The sequence below is a fragment of the Rhinolophus hipposideros genome (assembly GCF_964194185.1).
Source record: "Rhinolophus hipposideros genome assembly, chromosome: 1".
NCBI lineage: Eukaryota > Metazoa > Chordata > Mammalia > Chiroptera > Rhinolophidae > Rhinolophus > Rhinolophus hipposideros.
Window position 1 is genome coordinate 108,294,276 of NC_138047.1, and position 18,617 is coordinate 108,312,892.

Sequence of the window (18,617 nt, forward strand, 5' to 3'; positions counted from 1 at the left end):
TAGTTCTGGCCAATGCGCCTGCCTGTCACTTCTGAGCCAACCCCTAGGACGTACTGTTGTGATTTGCCAGGCCCTCTCCCTCTGCTGCAGAGAATTCGGAAGCTTTGGGTTAAGATTTACGTAGCTTAGAATGCACTGCTGCCCCGGGGAGAAGGTCCAGAATGGAGGCCTGCAGGCTCTGACATCTCCTTGCCCATCCGTCCTGGGGTTCCTGACACAGACCCAGGCTGGGGACGAGCCAGGCAGGTTGGTGCCGTTGGCAGACACTAAGGTTGGTGTGCAGAACTGAGCCAGACTTGGCTGTGGGCAGGTCCTTAGAACTGGGACAACGGCGGCTCGAGGGGCAGACATGACCTGTGGGGGCGGGACGGTACCGTGCACACCCCCAGCTATCAGGGCAGTGCCGGGCACAGAGCGGTGCTCAGGAAGGGCGCCCTAAATTGCCCTTACACACCAAGGCACCAAATGAACCCTCATGGCTGGACAGAAGGACAGACCCCAGGGCCTCCTGTGGGAGTCGGGGTCTCAGATCGGGGCAGTAGAAGTTTCCAGTCTAGAGCCACACTGTGTAATCTGCAGCTGCTAGCCACACAGGCTACTTAAACGCAACCTTAAGCTAATTAAAATGTACAACTTTGTTCCCTAGTCACACAGCCAGATTTCTAGTGCTAAGGGCTACTGTATTGGACAGTGTGGGTACAGGACATTTCTATCATCACAGGAAGTTCTCAGGCTGTGCTGTTCTAGAAGCGCCAATGCCTTGAGAAGCTTTGGGGCAAGCACAGTCTCCATGTGGGCTCCAGTACCATTCCCAAAGAGTCCAGTGGCATTCCCAGGTCAGAGAGCACTGTTATAAAACTGTCAGCCTCTTGCATGTACGGTTTGGTGGAGGGAAAGAATCAATGAACAGATGAAGAATGCGTTGGCTCTCGGGCAGGGGTGATGAATTCTGGGCACCGGTGGGAATTTCCTGGAGTCAGCAGCTGGGCCTTCTGAGGTGGAACTTCTGAGACGAACCCAGAGGGAGAGAAGGGCCTTGCCCTGAAAAGAAATGAAGGCCCCTGGGAGGGAGACCACGAACGAAGGCTCCAGGTTTGCTACCTAAGGAGCTCAAAGAAAGGCAGCATGGCCATGATGTGTGGGACAGACCAGGACCCATGTGGGGTGGGGGGGCGAGTGGAGGCCATAGAATTTGACCATTGAAAGCATGGCATGATCCTATCGATGTTTTCAAAGCGCTCCTCTCGCTGTCAGGTGGCAAATGACTGCTGTGGAGCTGAGAGTGGGAACAGAGGCAGGTTGGGAAGCTGTTGTGTCCATCTGGGTGTCAGGTGAGGGTGGCCTGGAGTGGGGTCAGGGCGACCACATGCCCAGGTCTGCCTGTGTCAGGCCAGGTGTATACCTGTGTCCCAGGGTCATGGGTAACAGGGCCACTTCCCACTCTCAGAACAGTTTCCTGTCTGGGTAATTCCACAACGGTGTCTGCTGAGATGGGGAGATGCAGAGAGACGCTTAGGGGCTAGAACCAGGATTTCTGCTGAGCTGTCCTTGGGGACTGAGAAAAATGGGCTGATTGCTGACTTATGTAGCTGGGAATACAGTCGTGCTGTTTACTAAAATGGGACAGATTGTATCCATGCGAACAAGCTTTTGGGAAAAACCCAACATTTATGAGAGTCCTTAGTGTCACTGCAATGATTAGAGAGCGCTGTGATGGAATGTCCGTGTCCCCCCAAATTCCTATGTTGAAGCCCTAATGCCCAGTGTGATGGATTTGGAGGTGAAGCCCTTGGGAGGTGATTAAGACATGAGGGTGGGGTCCTCACGATGGGATTAGTGTGCTTATAAGAAGATGATCGGTAAGAAGAGACATGCTCTCTCTGTACCATGAGGGCACGGTGAGAAGGTGGCCGCCTGCAAGCCAGGAAGGGAGTCCTCACCAGAACCTGACCCTAGAAACACCTTCATCTTGGACGTCCAGCCTCCAGAACTAGGCGAATTATTTGTTGTTTAAGACCCCAGTCTATAATATTTTGTTATAGCAGCCCGAGCGGACAGAAACAGAGATTATGAAACCTTACACCCCAGACATGATCAGCTGACTGTGGGTGGGCTCCCTTCTGGGCCTGCCCACGTGGGAGTCCTGCCTAATTCTCTTCTTCCTTGGCCATGTGTTCCAGCCATAATAGCTGCCAAAGTTTCCAGAAACTGTGGGGCTGTCTCCAGCCTCAGTGCGTCTGCTCCTTCCTGTTCCCTGGGCCTGGAACGCCCTTCCCTTCAGTGGCCTCCGGGAAGACCTCCTCATCTGTCAAGACTTAGTTTGGACAGCACGTTGTCTGCAAGCCTCCCCTGAGCTCTGGGGTGTACTAGGCGCTTCCTTCGGGGCCCCTCCATGGGCAGCGGTCAGTCTTGTCATCACTGGCTGGTCGGTCTCCGTGGCCTGACTGGGGCCAACATGGGCTCAAGCATCTCTCCGCCATCAGCACCCAGAGCCTGGCTGAGATGGCAACTGGGCGAGCAGAGGTCCAAAGGCCCTGGCGTTCCCAGTGCCAACCTGGGGTCCTGCCCCTCAGGGCATCGTCCCTGCTCTCCCCGCACACTGTCAGGAGAAGGGGACCCATGGCATTAGAAATGACACGCGTTTCTAAGAAGCAGCTTTGCACTGTTACAACTTATAATACATTGTCCTTTATTTTTCCAGGCTTCCCTGGCTCCGACATGACATTGTACTGATAAGAAAAGTGGGGGTTTCCAGTTGCCAGGCTCAAACTGCTAGATGGAAGGAAGCATATTAGGTGCTGACATTTCCCCTTCCCTGGCCAAGCCGGGCTGGTGAGAAGCCGGGTGCAGGACAGGGGGGTGGCGTGTTACGGGGCTGGAAGGAAGCTGAGTGACGCAGACTCACGGATGTGGACATCTAGGACACACACACAAAGACACAGCTGCACAGAAGACTCGGAAACAGACGTGGGTGACACCTCCTAGGGTTTCCGACGCCTCTCGACGCACTTTACAAACGCTCTGTGATAGGTACCGCACCTTAGCCCACGCCTAATGGCAGACACGGCACCTTCCAGTTGGGGATGGGCAGAGCAGGCAGCGCCTCCCGTCCTTCTCTCCCCAAGTGTCAGGGGGTGTCTGTCTCAGGCCCACACTCCCGAGTGTTTGTGTTCTACTGTGGGAAGGTTAGGACACCACTGGTTACGTCACCAAAAGCCACATTGGGTATCAGGCTGGGCACAAGGAAATTCTTTATTTCGGGGCTTTGGCCGTCAGAAGAGGTTTGTTTTCCTCTCTAAGACTTGGAAAGTAACAGCAAGGAAATAACAGTGGTGGCCATACCTCACAAGTATTTACACACAGCATTCACTGGGAAGGGGGTCTGCCTTTAAGGGTACCTGTGTGACAGGTACGGGAGGAAAAAAGCAAAAAGAAAACAGACAAGGGGTCCCACGTATTAGAAACACACCGAGAACCGAAACCACACAGATCCGAACAGTGGAGAATAAGGCTGGAAGCGCTCCCCTCAGTGGGACCAGAAAATTAAATTCTTTATATATGTCATCTTATGTTTCAGTAGGCTATACTTTTTAATAAAATAAAACCTTTTATGTTACTTTAAAGATATCATTTAGGCATCTAGGGGATGATTTGGAAGAAAAACGCAGTGCACGGAGGGTCCTGGAGGAAGGTACCCGATCAGGTTGACGTCTGTCCCTAAAGAGAGACTTGTCACAAACAGCTGCGAAAATCGTGCACCCCAAGGCTGGCCCAGCCCTGGGCACCCTGGCCTGCAGGCCCGTGAGCCAGACGCCGTCTGTGCGCAAGGCTGTGCCTCCTGGGCTGAGCGGGTGGGTGGGGGCCGGAGGGCACAGGAGCCCCGTGCCCACCCACCAATGATTGTGTCAGCGCCTGTCATTGACAAGTTTCCGCAAAACTCAGTCCCAGTCACCTCTGTGCCCTAAGGGCCCGGTGCGGGGGAGGCTGGGAAGGTGGGCTGTGGTTGTCTACATGTCCCCCCCTTTCTGCGGACGGCCACCTTGCAACGTCTCCCTAATGCCAAGCACAGCGGGGGAGGAGGGCTCCAGAGCGAGGCACCTGGGCCCTGACCTCTGGGCAGGAGCGCCCCCGGCTGCAACTGCTGTGGGACCTGCTCCGGCCCGGTCCCCAGCCCAGCCCTCCCCAGGCGCCCACCCAGTAGACACAGAGAAGCCAGAGCCAGTGCAATAGGAGGGGTCTGTGTGGTTCCCACTGGGGTCCGGGGCTTGGCCGGTGGCACACGGGGTCAGGCGTCCTGGCGGCCATCAAAACAACAGGGCTTTCTTCTTGAGGTCATTCCTCTTCCAGAGGGCCAGGCGGTCAAACTCCTCCATACTCATCGCAAACACCTCCTGGAACTCCTCCGGAGACAAGTGTCTCTTCAAATAAAAAGGAAAACCCAGACAGGAGCAGTTAGCAACTGGGCAATGCACCACTGGGCCACGGGACGCAGGACTGGCAGCAGGCGAGGATGGGGTGCCACCCTCCGTGTGCCCGGGGGCCCCGGCTCCCCAGATTCCCGCTGTATCCCCATCCTTCCCGCTTTGCAGCTGAAGGAACCAAGCCCAGAGGAGAGAGACTCGCTGAGGGAACCTCGGTGACACACACTCATCTCCCATTGCAGACCAACGTCATGCACACTCCTGGGACCAGGACTCGCACCTGCCTGGAAACATCTGAGGTTTCGGAAGATTTGCTTATATGGTCACATTATTTCATTTCGTTTTCAAGGTGCTGTCTGAGAGCAGGAGGCGAGTTTAGTACGCCCCATTTCACAGACGAGGAAGCTGAGGTGTGGGAAGTGAACAAAGCAGCCACGCAGGCCCAGCCTGAGTTCAGCCCCTCCCCCGGCGGTGTGGTCAGGAAGGAGCTTCTCGTCTGAGCCCCGCTCCTCGCCTGGGGGCACCCGGAGAGGCTGTACAGCGTGGTGCTGAAGGGCCAGCACCCCAGCCTCTGGGACGCTGGGGGTGCCAGCTGACCTCCTGGAGCCTCGGTCTACTTACCTGAATACCGGGCTCTCCGTGGTGCCCCCCCCCCCCCCCCGGAGTTGTAGGGATGGATGAGTCAGTGCAGGTCGGCACTCAGAACAGGGCAGGGGGTGTCAGGCACTGAGCCAAGCAGAGCAGCCTCTGTAGAGCGTCCCCCCCACACCGGGCCCGGCCTCCCCCTTGCCTGTCTCTGCTCCCGTTACCCACATGTCTCTCTGTCAGGAGGCTCTGACAAACTCCTCAGCATCCGGGGCTCAGGTGGGTGCCTGCCGCCCTTCCCATGAAGCCTCCCAGGGAGAGGGAGGCTTTCTGCCTGCGTGTGTCCCCGCCCTGCCCGGGAGGGGCCCAAGGGAAGAACGAAAAGGAAGTCGGGGGCGGTCTGTGGCAGGAGGGGTCCAGCTCTGGGCCCAGAGGATTTGGCTCAAATCCCCCTTCTGTCCCTACTTAGAAGTGTGGCTCTGTGGAGCCGTGTGGAAAACTGTCTGGCAGTTGTTCCATATATTAACAGAATTTCCCCTTTCTAGGAATCCCACTCCCAGGCGGACCCCAAAGAATGGAAAACAGGGACTCAGAGACTTATACACCCATGATCACAGCAGCGCTATCCACCAAAGCCAGAAAGTGGAAACAACCCGACGTCCGGTCAGAGGACAACGGCTGCACCAAAGGTGGTGGCACGCACACTGGAATGGCATTCAGCCATAAAAGGCAGTGACGTTCTGACACCCCCGCTACAGCGTGGATGAGACCTGGAACACGAGGCCACGTGAAAGTCACCAGACACAAACGGACACATGTTGTGATCCCATTCACACGCAACATCCAGGATGGGGGGACCAGAACCAGACTGGTGCTTGCCGGGGGCTAGAGGAGGATGAGGAATGAGGAATAACTGCTTCGTGGACGTGGGGTCTCTTCTGGGGGTGATGGAAATGTTCTGGAACTAGACAGAGTTGGTGCCTGCCCAGCCCTGTGGATGTACTAAGTGCCACTGGGTGGCACACTTTAAAATGGTGAAAAAGATGAATTTTACGTGAATTTTACAATTAGAAGAATTCTTGTACCAAACAAAGTGTGGTTTCCTTGACTTTAAAACAACTACTCATACTGATGATGAAGAGAGAAAATGCACGTGGAGACATTCGGTCAACTACGAAAAGCATAACCATCAATCATTCCAACTCACATCTTTCACAAATCATCGCCAAACCTGCTTTGGGTTTGGGGCCCACCTGCTGGAGGAGGGAACCCAAGAGACACTCCCCCACCCGCCTCCAGCCTTCTGCTGAGTCACCAGAGCCCCTCCTAATGACACCTGGGCCTGGAGTCCTCCCACACACACATACACACAGGGACACACACGCCCCACCAAGCTAGTCGCCGCCAGGAAGGGGCCATCAGCTGCCTGCTGCTATCTGGAATTTGCAAACAGGAAGAGAATCCTGCAGCTTGCCAGAAACAAACCATTTGCACGGTGTTTAAACTGGGGAGTCTTGGTGGCTGAGGAATCACTCCCAGTCCACAGAGGTTCAGAATGGGTTCAGACCACAGCACTCGTCCAGATCACACTCTTCCCAATTATTGTGGGACAATCAAGATGCGGAAAAAGAAGGAAAGGAACATTGTTTCTACTGTTACTCTATAAATATTGGGTGCCTGCCGCATGCCAGAGACACAGGTCATGGGGTGTGGGCTGGGGGCAGGGGAGGGTGGCATCAGATATGAACAAGAGTAAGGCCACCGCCAGCGATGTCTGAAAATAGCCAGGTGGGAGGAGCGGCTGACCTGTCCTGGGGAAGGAGACGCGACCAGACCTTCAAAGAGATTCGAGGTTGGCTCTCTCTGTTTCTGCCCCTTGTGGGGTCCTCAGAGCCCCACTCAGGGATGGGCTGGGAGAGCCTGAGGCCAGGCCGCTGGAACCCTCAACGGTCCTCACCCCGCAGGTAGGGGTGTTGCCCCCACCTGTCCCCACCTGGTCCCACATTCCTGCTGCATTGGGAGCCCACTCCGTTGCTAGGAAGGCAGGACAGGGTCGGGAGGAGGGAGGGACAGGAGGCCTCATGCGGTCCCAGCTGAGTCCCCAGTCCTGCAGGCTGTCACAGTTACCCAGGGCGCTTGTCAGATCTGAGAACTGCAGGGCCCCCCGAAACCTATCAAGGCAGGCTTAGTAGCCCAGGGCCCAGGGCCAAGGAGCCTCCTTCCCAGAACAGCTGACGGCAGCTGGGTTTGGAAATACTCAGGCTAAGGGAAAGTTCTGGGGGTGAGCAGAGACCCCTCCAGCCCCCAGTCCTGCTTCCTCAGGTCCAGAGTGAGAACAGAGCTTGGCTGCCTGAGGACTGTGCAGGGCTGGGCGGGGGGGGGGGGGGGGTCAATGAGGAATAATGGCGGGGGTGGGGGAATCTGTTCACGTCTGACTCTGTGTGCTCCTACAAATCCCCCCTCACCTGGCTGAGTCCCCATTGCCTTCTAGGTGAGAAGGGGTTGAGGGCCCCTGCTTGCAGCCGCTGGGAATTGGCACTGAAGACAAACTTGCTCAAGGTCACGTGGCAGAGCCACCCCCACGTCCCCCTCCAGGGCTCTTTTTGCCACCCCCACGTGCTTGCCATAGCAGGGAGGGGGGGTTCAGCTGACTCCATGGCCAGAGCCAGCTTTCTGACCAAGTCCCTGGCCCCTGGCTCCTGAAGGCTCCCCAGGAGGAAGGCGGCCTTACCCCCTCACCTCTAGGTACCCGCCAAGGCCAGGCACCGCCCAGCTCCTTCCTGAGCCAGCAGGAAGGGAGCCCAGGGCGAGGAGACTTTCCAGAGGGGCGGTTCGGCCTCATGCCAGGACATCCCACACCTGGGGTGCACCGGTCTCCCCGAGGAGCGCCCCTGGGGAGGAAGCCATTTCTGCAGCATGGCAGGACTCACAGGCGTTGCTGGGGGTCTGCCTACAGGTGACCCTCCAGGGCAGTGTCGGGCAAAGACCTGGGCCGGGACCAGACACCCCGGGCCTCCAGTCCTGGCTCCACCACTGTGCTGAGGGCCGCGATCTCAGCTGTGATGTCTGTGAAGTGGGAATAAGTGTGATGGTACCATCACCGTTCTGCTTGGAGGGCCAGCCCCTCCTCACCGACCCAGGGGCTCCTGCTCACTCAGGCTTGGGTGGGACCCCAGCTCCCCCGGGAAACCTCTCTTGAGGCCCCCTCAGCCCAGGGCCCGCGCCCACAAGCCTCCTCTCCATGGTGTAATGACTCACATCACAGCCGGTTTCAAGCTGTCAACGTGACATCACTGAGTGCAGACATGGGCAGAGATGCCCAGTGGCACACGGTTATAGAACATTTTACCATACAGACACAATAGGTTCACGTAACCCCGGGAGCATAGGCAGAGCTAAAACGTAGAGAGTGTGTGTGTGTGTGGGGGGGGGGGAGTTTTGAGTATTTATTCCTTTGCTTTTGATAGTATTGATTCCATCCTAAGTTGACATAATTGGTTTTTCAGGATGGCTGGGTTTAATAGCAGGGTGCAAAATGTCTGAAAATTTAACAGCAGCTCCAGCAGCCGCGAAACTGTGAGCTGTACCGGGCCTCCCTCCATAACGGGGACAGGACAGAAAGGGGGCCTCACCACCCTGTGCCCAGGAACCAGCATAGGGTGCTCAGAGGCATGCGAGTGGGTTGAAGGACTTCTGCAGAGAGGGAATGCGAAGTGCTGTGCTCCACGCATGCTCCCAACCCTCTCCTTGGCTCACCTGTGGGACATGCAGCAGGCCAGGCCGCCCCCACCCCACAGAGATCTCACACCTGATGGGGAGGCAGGTCAGAAAGCAGGTGAGTCCATTTAGAGGTTGTGGGACCTGGGATGACCCAGGAAGGCTTGGCAGAGATGCCGGGACCTGCAGAAACAAATCTCTGACGTACCTTTGTAACCTGGATCGCTTGGCAAAGGTTTCCTGAACATACAACACAGCAAGAGCTCATCAAAGGAATGTTAGCTGATAACCAAAGGGAACGTATAATGCTGTGCCAGACCCCGCTTCACGGGGGCCTCTACACGTTCTGGAACATGCCAGACTCTTGGGCACCCAGGCCTGCAGTGCGCTTTCTCCCACTGTACATAGCGGCTCCTCCTCATACTCCTCACATTCCTGTCCCAGCTCTGATGTCCCCTCCTCTGGGGGCCCTCCTGGATTGCACTAGCCACGCAGGCCCTGGGGCCACGTCCCGCCATGGCCCTCAGTGCCGAATCAGGGCTGACCTCGTCCGACTCCCAGCTCCATGAGGGTGGGCATGGGCCTGCGTGTTTACCTTCCCCCAGGGACAACCTGTGTTATCTAGGGGCACCCTGACTCTAAATCTATGCTCTCCCTTTCCCGGTCATGCTGCCTCCCAGCCTCCGCCCCCCTCCATCGGGGCTGAGGGCTGATCCCACCTGCCTGCCCTAGTCTCCACTTCCCCACCCTCCACCCCTGCCACGCGGCCTGGCCCCCAGGACTGCCCATGTTTGTCCTGGCCTCGGCCTGGGAGGCCCCTGGAATCCTGGATGCTGGTGCAGACGCAGGTCGGACACCCCCTCACCACCAGCCTAGACCGTCACCCTCCGTCTGTCCGGTTCTCATCAGACCAGTTGGATGAGTTTGAACAAAGGAGGTTCTTCTTTAACTGCGGGTCCGTCTTTTTCAGGCACATTCCACAGACTTGTTGCTTGAGCAAACTCCGGTGAGCAGGCGACCTCGGGGTCGCGAGGAGGCCGCTCCAGAAAGCATGATTTCCACTGCTTCTGCCCAGCAGCACACAGGGCTGGTGTTGAATCAAAGGGGACCCTCAAGTGGCCCCGGGGACACTGCCTCCAGGCCTCGGTCAGACAACAAGCTCCTTTCACACCTGTTCAGCCGCACCCTTTGCTCTCTGTGATGGTCACACTTCATGTCAGCCTGGCCAGGCCACGGCGCCCAGCTGTCTGGCACGCACTCGTCTACGGGTGGCTGGGAAGGTGTGCGGTAGACGTGGCTTACATCCGCAGTCAGCTGACTTGAAGAAAAGATGAGCCTCCAGAATGCAGGGCCCCGTCCCATCCACTGGAGGCCTTAAGAGCAAACACGGAGACTTCCCGAGAAGTAGAAATTCTGCCCGTAAGTGTCGCTCCTGCCTGGGCTTCCGCCCGCCAGCCTGTCCTACAGATTCCAGACTTGCGAGTCCCACAGTTCCGTGAGCCATTTCCCAAAATACATTTCTCAGTATAGTTCTATGTCTATCCGGGTGTCGACCTGCTTACCTACCTCTCTCCTGTTAGTGGTTCCTCCGGAGGACCCCTGGCTCAAATACGTTGCTGCCTAAGGAACGGACTGTCCGCAGGTGTGCGTCGGAGCGGGGTTAGAACTTCACTTGGCAGCGTGCCCTTCATCCGGGAAGCCAGCGCAGCACCGAGCTTCGCCGCACGCCGAGGCCGCACCCCAGCTCTGCCGCTCAGGGCACGGGCCCAGGACCTCCTCGGGCTCCTCTGCAGCCACTCATCAGCGGTGCCTGGAACAGCCTGCCACTGCGCCGTCGACAGGGACACGTACTCGTGAAATAAGCCAAACACGATAAAGTCTCCACCATCCGACTGAGTCCCAGAATGGGGGGGCACCCAAAGGCGGGTCCCATTCTCCTCCGGGCCCACGCCGCCCCCATTCACATTAAGTTCTTCGCAAACGTGATTTTGGCCATCCCGCAGCACCCCCACCTCCACCCGCTCCGTGGAAAGCTTTTTGTAATCTAGTCACCTGCGTGGCGCTCTCTCAGGCTGGGAAGGTGTGGGGGCGACGTGAATGAAACGGGTGAACTGTGCACGCACCGCCCCAGCCGGGCCCATGGCACGTGCTCCACGACTACTTGTCACCAACAAAATGAATGCTCAGACCACCCGGCAGGGCAGGCGGGGCGAGGCGCCAGGCTCAGAGAGGTCAGTCACCCGCCTGTGGCCACACAGCTAGACATGGAGACTGGCTTCACACCCAGGTCGTCCTGCCCCTGGGGGCTCTCTCCCCCCACCAGCAGGCCACCCTTGGACGACAGAGGCTGCCACATAAACAAAATGGAGGTGACTTTTGGAGAGTGCCAGGCACGTGTGCAGGTGGTGGCCTCAGGCAACAGGACGCGAGTCGGCCTGAGGACAGGCCACGCTACTTCCCCTCGAACTGGAAGCTCTTGGCACAGTCAACCCTCAGAGGGTAACTGCCAAATGCAGGAAGGGTCTCCAAGGCCCAGGGTCCTCGGGACAGAGGCCGGCACCCCCCTCCAGGACAGAGTGCGCAGGGTCCAGGAAGGGCGTTAGACGGGGCCCCACGTGGGCCTCCCTGGGAAGTCTGCCTGCTCACTCTGCCCACCGGGATCACAGGACTCATCCGGCCACCTTCCTTGTGACCACACTTCCAGAGTGACAGAGGACTGCCATACCTCCGCCAGAAGTCACCAGCACTTACTGAGCACCTACTGTGTGCTACAGCCGCCTTTCACTTTACCAGGCTGAATATTCTGAATTCTCCGGGCAGAGCCTCATAGGTCAGAGCGTCAGTCATGGTCAGAGTCTGGGCTCGCCCTGCCCCCTGAGTGGCCACCACTCCCCCCACCACCCCGCCCACCCCGGCAGCCTGGAGTCACGCCAGGTTTGTCCTTGCCCCTCCCCACACTGGCCGGTCCATCACCAAGTCCTGCCACTTGGACCTCCCAAATATTGCCTAAATTCACCACTTCGCACCTCATCATTGCCACCGCCCTGTCCAAGGTGCCATCATTTCTTGCTCAGACAACCCAATTCCCTCCTAAGCAGTCTCCCTGCATCCACACAGCCAATCCAGCTCTCACAATGCAGCCCAGGCATTGGTATAAATGACAAACTTAATCATTTAGTCCCCAACTTAAAAGCTGTTGCTCATAGGCTTCACATGGCCCAGAGCCCGGCACGTCCTGGCCCATCCTCACCTTCACTTTGCTCTAGTACAGCCACCTGGGCCTTCTTACGCTTCTTCCTTAAACAGCTCTTGTTTCCTCCTGCCCCAGGGCCTTTGCACATGCAGTGCCCCCTTCCTGGAATTCTCTCCCTATCCGGCATCCCTCAGCTTGCAGGCACACTGACTGTGCCCAGTTAACCTCTACCCAGCCCCCGCTGTCAGACAGTCTGTGAGGGCAGAGCTCCTGCTGCTTTGCTCACCCTGCATCCCTGGGAGCCAGCTCAGGGCTGGCACACACTCACCCAAAGACCGCAAGGCTCAGCTCAGCACTTTGGCGGTAGGACGGACAGCATGCCTTCTCCCTTAAACAGAGCAGTCCTCCTTCCAGGGACTGACCCCCCAGATATGCAGCGGGCACCACCAGCTATCCACCCAAACCATCCTTTCCTCTTGCTGGGCACACAGCCAATCCAGCCTTCCTTGCCTCAGTGCCTTTGCCCTGTGACCGAGCTCAGCCAGTGGGGCGTGAGCGAAAGCCGAATCTGCCGCTGCCACTGTCTGGCCTTTTGCACCCTCCCATGTGTGGAACAGGACACGGGACCACCATGAAGGGATGGGCACATCCACAGGAACTGGTGTGGAAACCGTTCACGACAAATTGAAAAGAAACAGGCAGGTGTCCAGCTGTACAAACCCTGTGGGCCACTCATCCAAAGTGGGAGTCAGCATCGCTGGGTGTTTGTACAGGAAGTGACTTTGGGAAGTGTGTCGCCCCCGGTGCTATCCGGGGTTATGACTCGGTGGGGGAATTCCGTGTGATGTTTATGGTCTTCTTTGTATTTTTCTGGAGTTATACAAGAGTTATGAATTGTTTTTATATTAAAAATAAAGCTCTCTTCCCTGAAATGAAAACATCAGGGTCCCTCCTCTCCTGCTGGGGTGGGGCCCCTCTCGAGCCCCTCCTGGCTCACATTCCAGCTCCCAGCCCCGAAGAATGTGGGATGGGCCCCATCCTGGTAACTTTTCCCATTTGCGTCCTGGCTTGGCTGCGTCTGGGGGAGGGAATGATGACAGAGAGACGCACCCTGGGTGTGTGCTTGCAGGTCTGAATGATTAAACCCATTCCCCAGGCCTCAGGGAGTTTTTAAAGAAGAGGTATTTACACATATTAACCACTTGATATTTGGCACCTTTCATTCTGTACTGTAGCAAAAAGAAATGACTGGGGGTCATTTAAAGTACACCTAGTCCCCAGGGGAAACAGCAAGTCCCAGTGGGTTCCGGCCCTAAGGCCGCTGCTGTGCCAGGAGCCAGCAGCTTGCTCTGAGGTCCCCTCTGTGGGACAGCAGTCAGTCCACAGCACGCCTCACCCCGTTAGAAACAAGGCCACGCAACAGACAGGAACCTCCTGACCGGGGAGCCACCCAGCCAGAAGCAGCCCATTTTACAGTAGTGGCATTTGTACTGGGGACAGGACTGCACAATGGACAGGACTCAGCCTCAGTAGGAGCCAAAGAGTGTGTTGCTGCAGAGCAAGTGGTATCGTCACAGTCAGGCTGCCAGGGCTCCAGCACAAGACCACGGGCGGGCGCCCCTCTGCGACAGGAGGCCCTGCTGGGTTCCGGGATTCCTGTGAGCACCCTACTCTCTGGGCACCGCCATGAGCCAGTGGCCCCCGCTCCCTGGGACCCACACACCTGCCCCCCAGCAAGTCCTGCAGGACCCCCCTGAAGCCTTTGCTCACAGCCCCTTTGGTCTGGAAGGCCCTTCCACGCTCTCCCTTCTCTGCTGGTGACAGTTCTGCCCCTCCTTCCAGGGCCAGCTCAGAGCTTCCTCCAGAGCCTGGATGTGTTTACACGTCCACTCCTGCCTGAGCTATTGCCCAGGCAGGCAGTCCGGCAGGCTCTGGCGCTGGCCCAATGGACAGTATGCCTCCTGTGCCCCCAGCACCTACTGTGCGCCCAGCCCCGGGACACGGATGGGGCAGGGTGGCCCCGGGCCTTCAGGAGCCTCCAGACCCCTCACTGCCAGTGAAATAGTCATGAAAAGGTGGTAACACATTCAGGACGCAGCTCAGGAGGAGAACTCCATTGTCTGGACCTGACTACTTTGTAGCACGATTGTGAGGCTTTATTAGGTTGGAGGAGAAGTCATTGCAGTTTAAAAGGTTAAAAATAATTGCAAAAACTGCAATGACTTTTGCACCAACCTAACAGTGTTGCACGTGGGCTTGTACACAATAGGTGCTCAGCAAAGTGGTTTCTTCAGCTCAACAACATCCCAATACCGACACTGTGCTGACACCCTGTTGGGTCTTTTAAACATAAGCAGTTGACCCTTGGACAACGTGGGTTTGAGCTACGCAGGTCCACTCATAGGCGGGCATTTTTCAGTAACTATCCAGTCGGCCTCCATATCCTCGGGTTTCGCATCCCTGGATTCAACCAGCCGCGGATGGAACGGCGGGTGCGGAGGGCCGGCTGTGTACATCGGCCTTTCAGGCCGTGTTATGTGAGGGGCTTGAACACCTGCTGGGGGGGGCCTGGAACTACCTCCCCCACCCCCCACCCCCCCCGCAGACACCCAGCAACTGTAGTTAAGTTTGGGGGGAGTCAAAGTTATACTCGGATTTTGACTTTGTGGGGGTCGGCACCCCCACCTCATGCTATTCAAGGGTCAACCGTACTTGCTCTCCATGGATCAGTTTGTTATTCTAGAGCCTGGGAGGTCATGACTCATGACGATTTTCTCACTGTCAGCACTCGGGGAAGGGACCAGTACGACTGAGTAAAGCACCCTTACGACCTTCCCTGCCTGAACCACCAACGGTGTGGCGTCTTTGCACAGCTGCCTTTGTTGGGCACACAAGTGCCACAAGCACGTTCTCCAACTTCGGAAACAATGCGGGTCCTTGAGGCCGAGCCCCGCTGTGCCCTGCTCCGTCCCAGCAGGACACTCAGGAGCCAGGACTGCTGCCACCTGCAGAGACTCTTTCGGCCAGAACGACCCCCTCCTCCCCCCGGGGCCCCTCTTACCTCCAGTCTTGTCCGGTCCACGTCTCTGGGCAGTTTCACGCGAATTCGGTTTGTGACAATGAGGGCATCATAAGGGTAGATCTGTTGGGGGGAGAAGTCAGAGGTTCACCCCAGGAAGTGCGCATGTGCCGGGACCAAAGCACTGAGCCCAGGCCAGGGGAGAGATACATACTTGCGTCTGCATCTGACACACATATTTCATAGAGAAAGCACAAAAGGAACTTTTAACCTGGGCAGGTGTGGCGACAGGAGGAGGTCAGCACAGGCGGGTGGCCCCTCTTACCTTGTATTCTGTAAGAGAAAGAGTGGAGACCACAGGTGGCCGTTTAGAAAGCACAGGAACCGGGCCCAAAGGTAGAAGCAGTCCTGTCTGGGGACACCCCCTCCCCAGCCCCTGTAGTCGGCTGGGCCATGCTGGTCACCCCGTCTGCCCAGCGGCTGCACTGGAGCCACAGGGGGAGGGGGCTCTAAGGGTCTCAGTGAGAAACCAAGGGCAGGAGGCGTGGTCAGGAGGCTGGAGTCAGACTGGGAGCCGGATGTGGCACTGTCTTTTCTGGTGGTCCGGGCTACCCCGAGAAAGCAGCCTGCCTCAGTTTACCTCTCTGTGGAGTGGACATTCCAGGCAGACGTTTTGGGGGTGTTAGGGAAACTGATAGCCTCACTGGGGTCTAACCCCCCTAGTCCCTTACTATCTTACCATCTTAACCCTTTAGTTCCTCCTTTTAAATTACTGAGCTTCGCACATTAGTGTTTAAAAGGTTTTCCCTCCAGATTAAAAGCATCTTGTTAAAAAAATAACAATGTATGAATCGGAGGCCTTCGTGAACACACAGAATCCACAGAAGTAGAAACTCTAGAACCCAGGCCGCAAGCCTGTCTCCCGAGAGAGTTCCTGGCAGGGGGCCCAGGTGAGGGGAAGCCCGTCCCTGAGTTTCCCAGTGTGCCGTGCAGGATTCTGGACGGGCCAGCTCTGAGCTCGGGGACTTGCAGAACCCCTCAGAGGGAGCAGGCTGAGACACCCCCACACTCTGCCTTCCAGTGCGAACCCGCCCCCCTCCTGCCATCCCCTGGGTGAGGGTATGAGAGAGCATTGCACAGGCTCGGGGCCAGCTCAGAGCCGGCGGAGCCCTCCGTCAAGCACCTGGCACACGACCAGGGTCACGGCCAAGCTACCGGCAGGCAGTCCTCCTGATGGAAGTCCTGCCGCCAGCGAGGGTGGGAGGGTGTGACCCAGCTTCGTTCGGCTCAGCTCCATGGCCTTTTGCTGTGACTCTGCCTCCCTTTAGCGCCATGAAATGTACAGCCGGGGTTGTGTTGGCCTGTGCCCAGGCATGGGACGTTACTCCCATACAGATCTCTCTCCCCCAGAGACCGGAGTGACAAACAAGTCAGAAGAGGGACTGATGGGAGAGACGAGGGCCTCAGGTAACGTTAGAATAGAGGTAAACTGATCCTTGACTGGAAGAAGTGGGGAAATGGGCACCCCCCACCCCACACGGTTTGGAGCCTTCTGCCAGCTGGCCCTGGTGGGGGTGGTTTCAGAATGAGACTTGTGGGAACGTGTTAGTGACCCTTGGCCCCAGCCAGAGACCACGGGGGTCTCCGCTCCTTGTACCTCGCGTGCCCCAGCTGGCATCCGGGTCTGCTCCACAAGAGGCCAGATTGGCGTTCTGGAAGAGAAAGAGAGAGGGTGGCAGGAGGCAGGCTGCAGGGCCAGGCAGTGACGCCTGGGTCCTCTCCGCCTGGGTGGGGAGGGTGTCAGACCACCGTGCCTCGTGATGCCGGCTCTGGAAGGGGCATGCTATGTTCAACCTGGCGGGTTTGCTCCTACGCCTCCTGCTGCCTTCCAGGCTTCTGCTGCCCCTGCCTGCCCAGGCACCCCCATCGAACCACCTGTAAAGATGGCTCCCAGGTGCCTGGTCCCTGGGCTCTGCAGCTGGCAGGGACCCCGGGGCAGGCTCAGTAGGTGCGGGGCCCCAGCACAGGGGGAGGCCGTTCCATGGGGCCTCTGCTCCCCTCCAGACCCCGCTGTCCCCAGCTGTTCAGTGCCTAGCGTCTGTACGGCTTGGTTTGTCATGAGCCCTCCATACAGAGCGGCTGCGACTGACGACACTGAGAGGGTGACACCCTGAGGGGACGTGGACCTGAGGCCCCAGCGCCTGTCTCAGGCGCCCCCCTCACCTGCCCACAGCACCACCAGCAAGCTTTGGCCTCTTAGTGCATCACGACCATGGATGTCTGGGTCTCCTTCCCTTCTGCCCCCCTGCAAGTGCCACCCTGCAGACCTCCAGGAGGGTCCCCGCCTGGTCAGCACGCACTGAGCCCTGCAGGGGTTTGTCCATCTCTCCACCTTTCAACTCCTACACCTGGGCCTTTGCGCCGAGGGCCAAACTCTGTCGTGGCCGTGTGTCCACTGCCCACTGCGGACTGAGCCCCTTGAAGAAAGTGTTCTATTCGGGCCTGTGTCCCCAGGACGTGGTACAGGTCCGACACAGGGTCAGGGCTGTCGGCCAGCTCTCCTGGAGTTGCGTACAGGGCTCCAATTTCCAGGAGAGGGTTCTGCAGGTAAAGGGGAGGGGATACTCTGCACCCCCGGATTCTGTCACAGGAAAAAGTGCTTTCAGAACTAGTTCATCGCAAGAGGTGGCAAGTGAGGAGCTGGCCACAGTCCTTGGGAGCGTGGGGCAGGGGGGACCCCAGACAGCAGCAAGGACAAAGTCCCGCAACCCAAACAAGGGAAACGGAGGCGGTGAGGGGTGAGCGTGTAAGTGCAGGGCTGCAGCCAGTCTTAGCGTGAACGTTTGATATTTTGTTTATCGTAGATTTTTTTTGTATTAAGTGGCATTAAAACATTTATCTTGGTTACTCAGTCGTCTGGTAGGTGCCTCACTGGCCTCACTCATCCCAGCCCCGGGGTCCCCCAGGCAGGGGTCTGCTCCCACCCAGTGCCTCTTCATGACCTTTTACCTCCTCCACGGCACAACACAATGGTCCTTAGTTTCAAGGATACAGTTTGAGACATTTTTTCAGGACACAGACAAGCACCGGCAGGTGTACCTATCTGGTCAGGGAATCTCAACAACCCTGCCTGCTCCCACCTGTCTGTGGCACAGAAGAGAAATGCCGCCCCCTAGTGCCCACTGTCCTGAATCACAGGCCGTCCAAACTCCCGGGACACCAGCGCCGCCTGGGGCAGTTGGACACCCACTTCCTAGCGGCAAAACCAGCGGCTGGTGGGCCAGTGTCGGAACAAGATGGGAGCCTCCCAGGTGGGGCGTCGTGTGGGTGGAGGGGGGAGCACCGCGTCAGCCCAGAGCAGTGACACAGCAGAGTCCCTGTCCTCTAGGTGCCAAGTAGGGCTAGGCTCTCAAGGCCTCCCTGGTGCCGGGAGCCTTGGATTGCTGCTATATGTGTGAACTGGCAGGAGAGCAAAGTGGCCAGGGGAACTCCACAAAGGCTGTGCCAGCAGGCACCGTCCTGGCTGATGCCCCTGCAGTTCTCAGCAGAGGGCCAGAGAATGTAAAAGAAACAAATTACTGACCTCTCCCACTTGTTTAGCATTATGAGCTGCCTGCTCTGCGGACACATTCACTAATCTCTGCTGCAACCCTAGGAGGTGGGCATTATTATCACCATTTCA

The 18,617-nt window shown here is 57.6% G+C and overlaps 1 protein-coding gene across 25 annotated transcripts in view; it reads right to left on the reverse strand.

Moving 5' to 3' along the window:
- Window positions 1–2,659: 2,659 nt before the first annotated feature.
- ABLIM2 (actin binding LIM protein family member 2) overlaps window positions 2,660–18,617 on the reverse strand; it is a 123,857-nt gene continuing 107,899 nt past the window's right edge. For 9 of the 25 annotated variants that reach the window (XR_013993907.1, XR_013993908.1, XR_013993909.1 and 6 more), the window contains 3 exons: window positions 16,584–16,647; window positions 14,978–15,058; window positions 2,660–4,418 (listed from right to left, as the gene is read on the reverse strand). Coding sequence is in view for 13 of the 25 variants with exons in the window: in XM_081058127.1 (XP_080914253.1) it covers window positions 15,013–15,058; window positions 16,584–16,647 (110 nt within the window). In the remaining 12 variants the exon portion in view is untranslated. The other 16 variants (XM_081058125.1, XM_081058134.1, XM_081058124.1 and 13 more) reach the window with 7 other exon arrangements.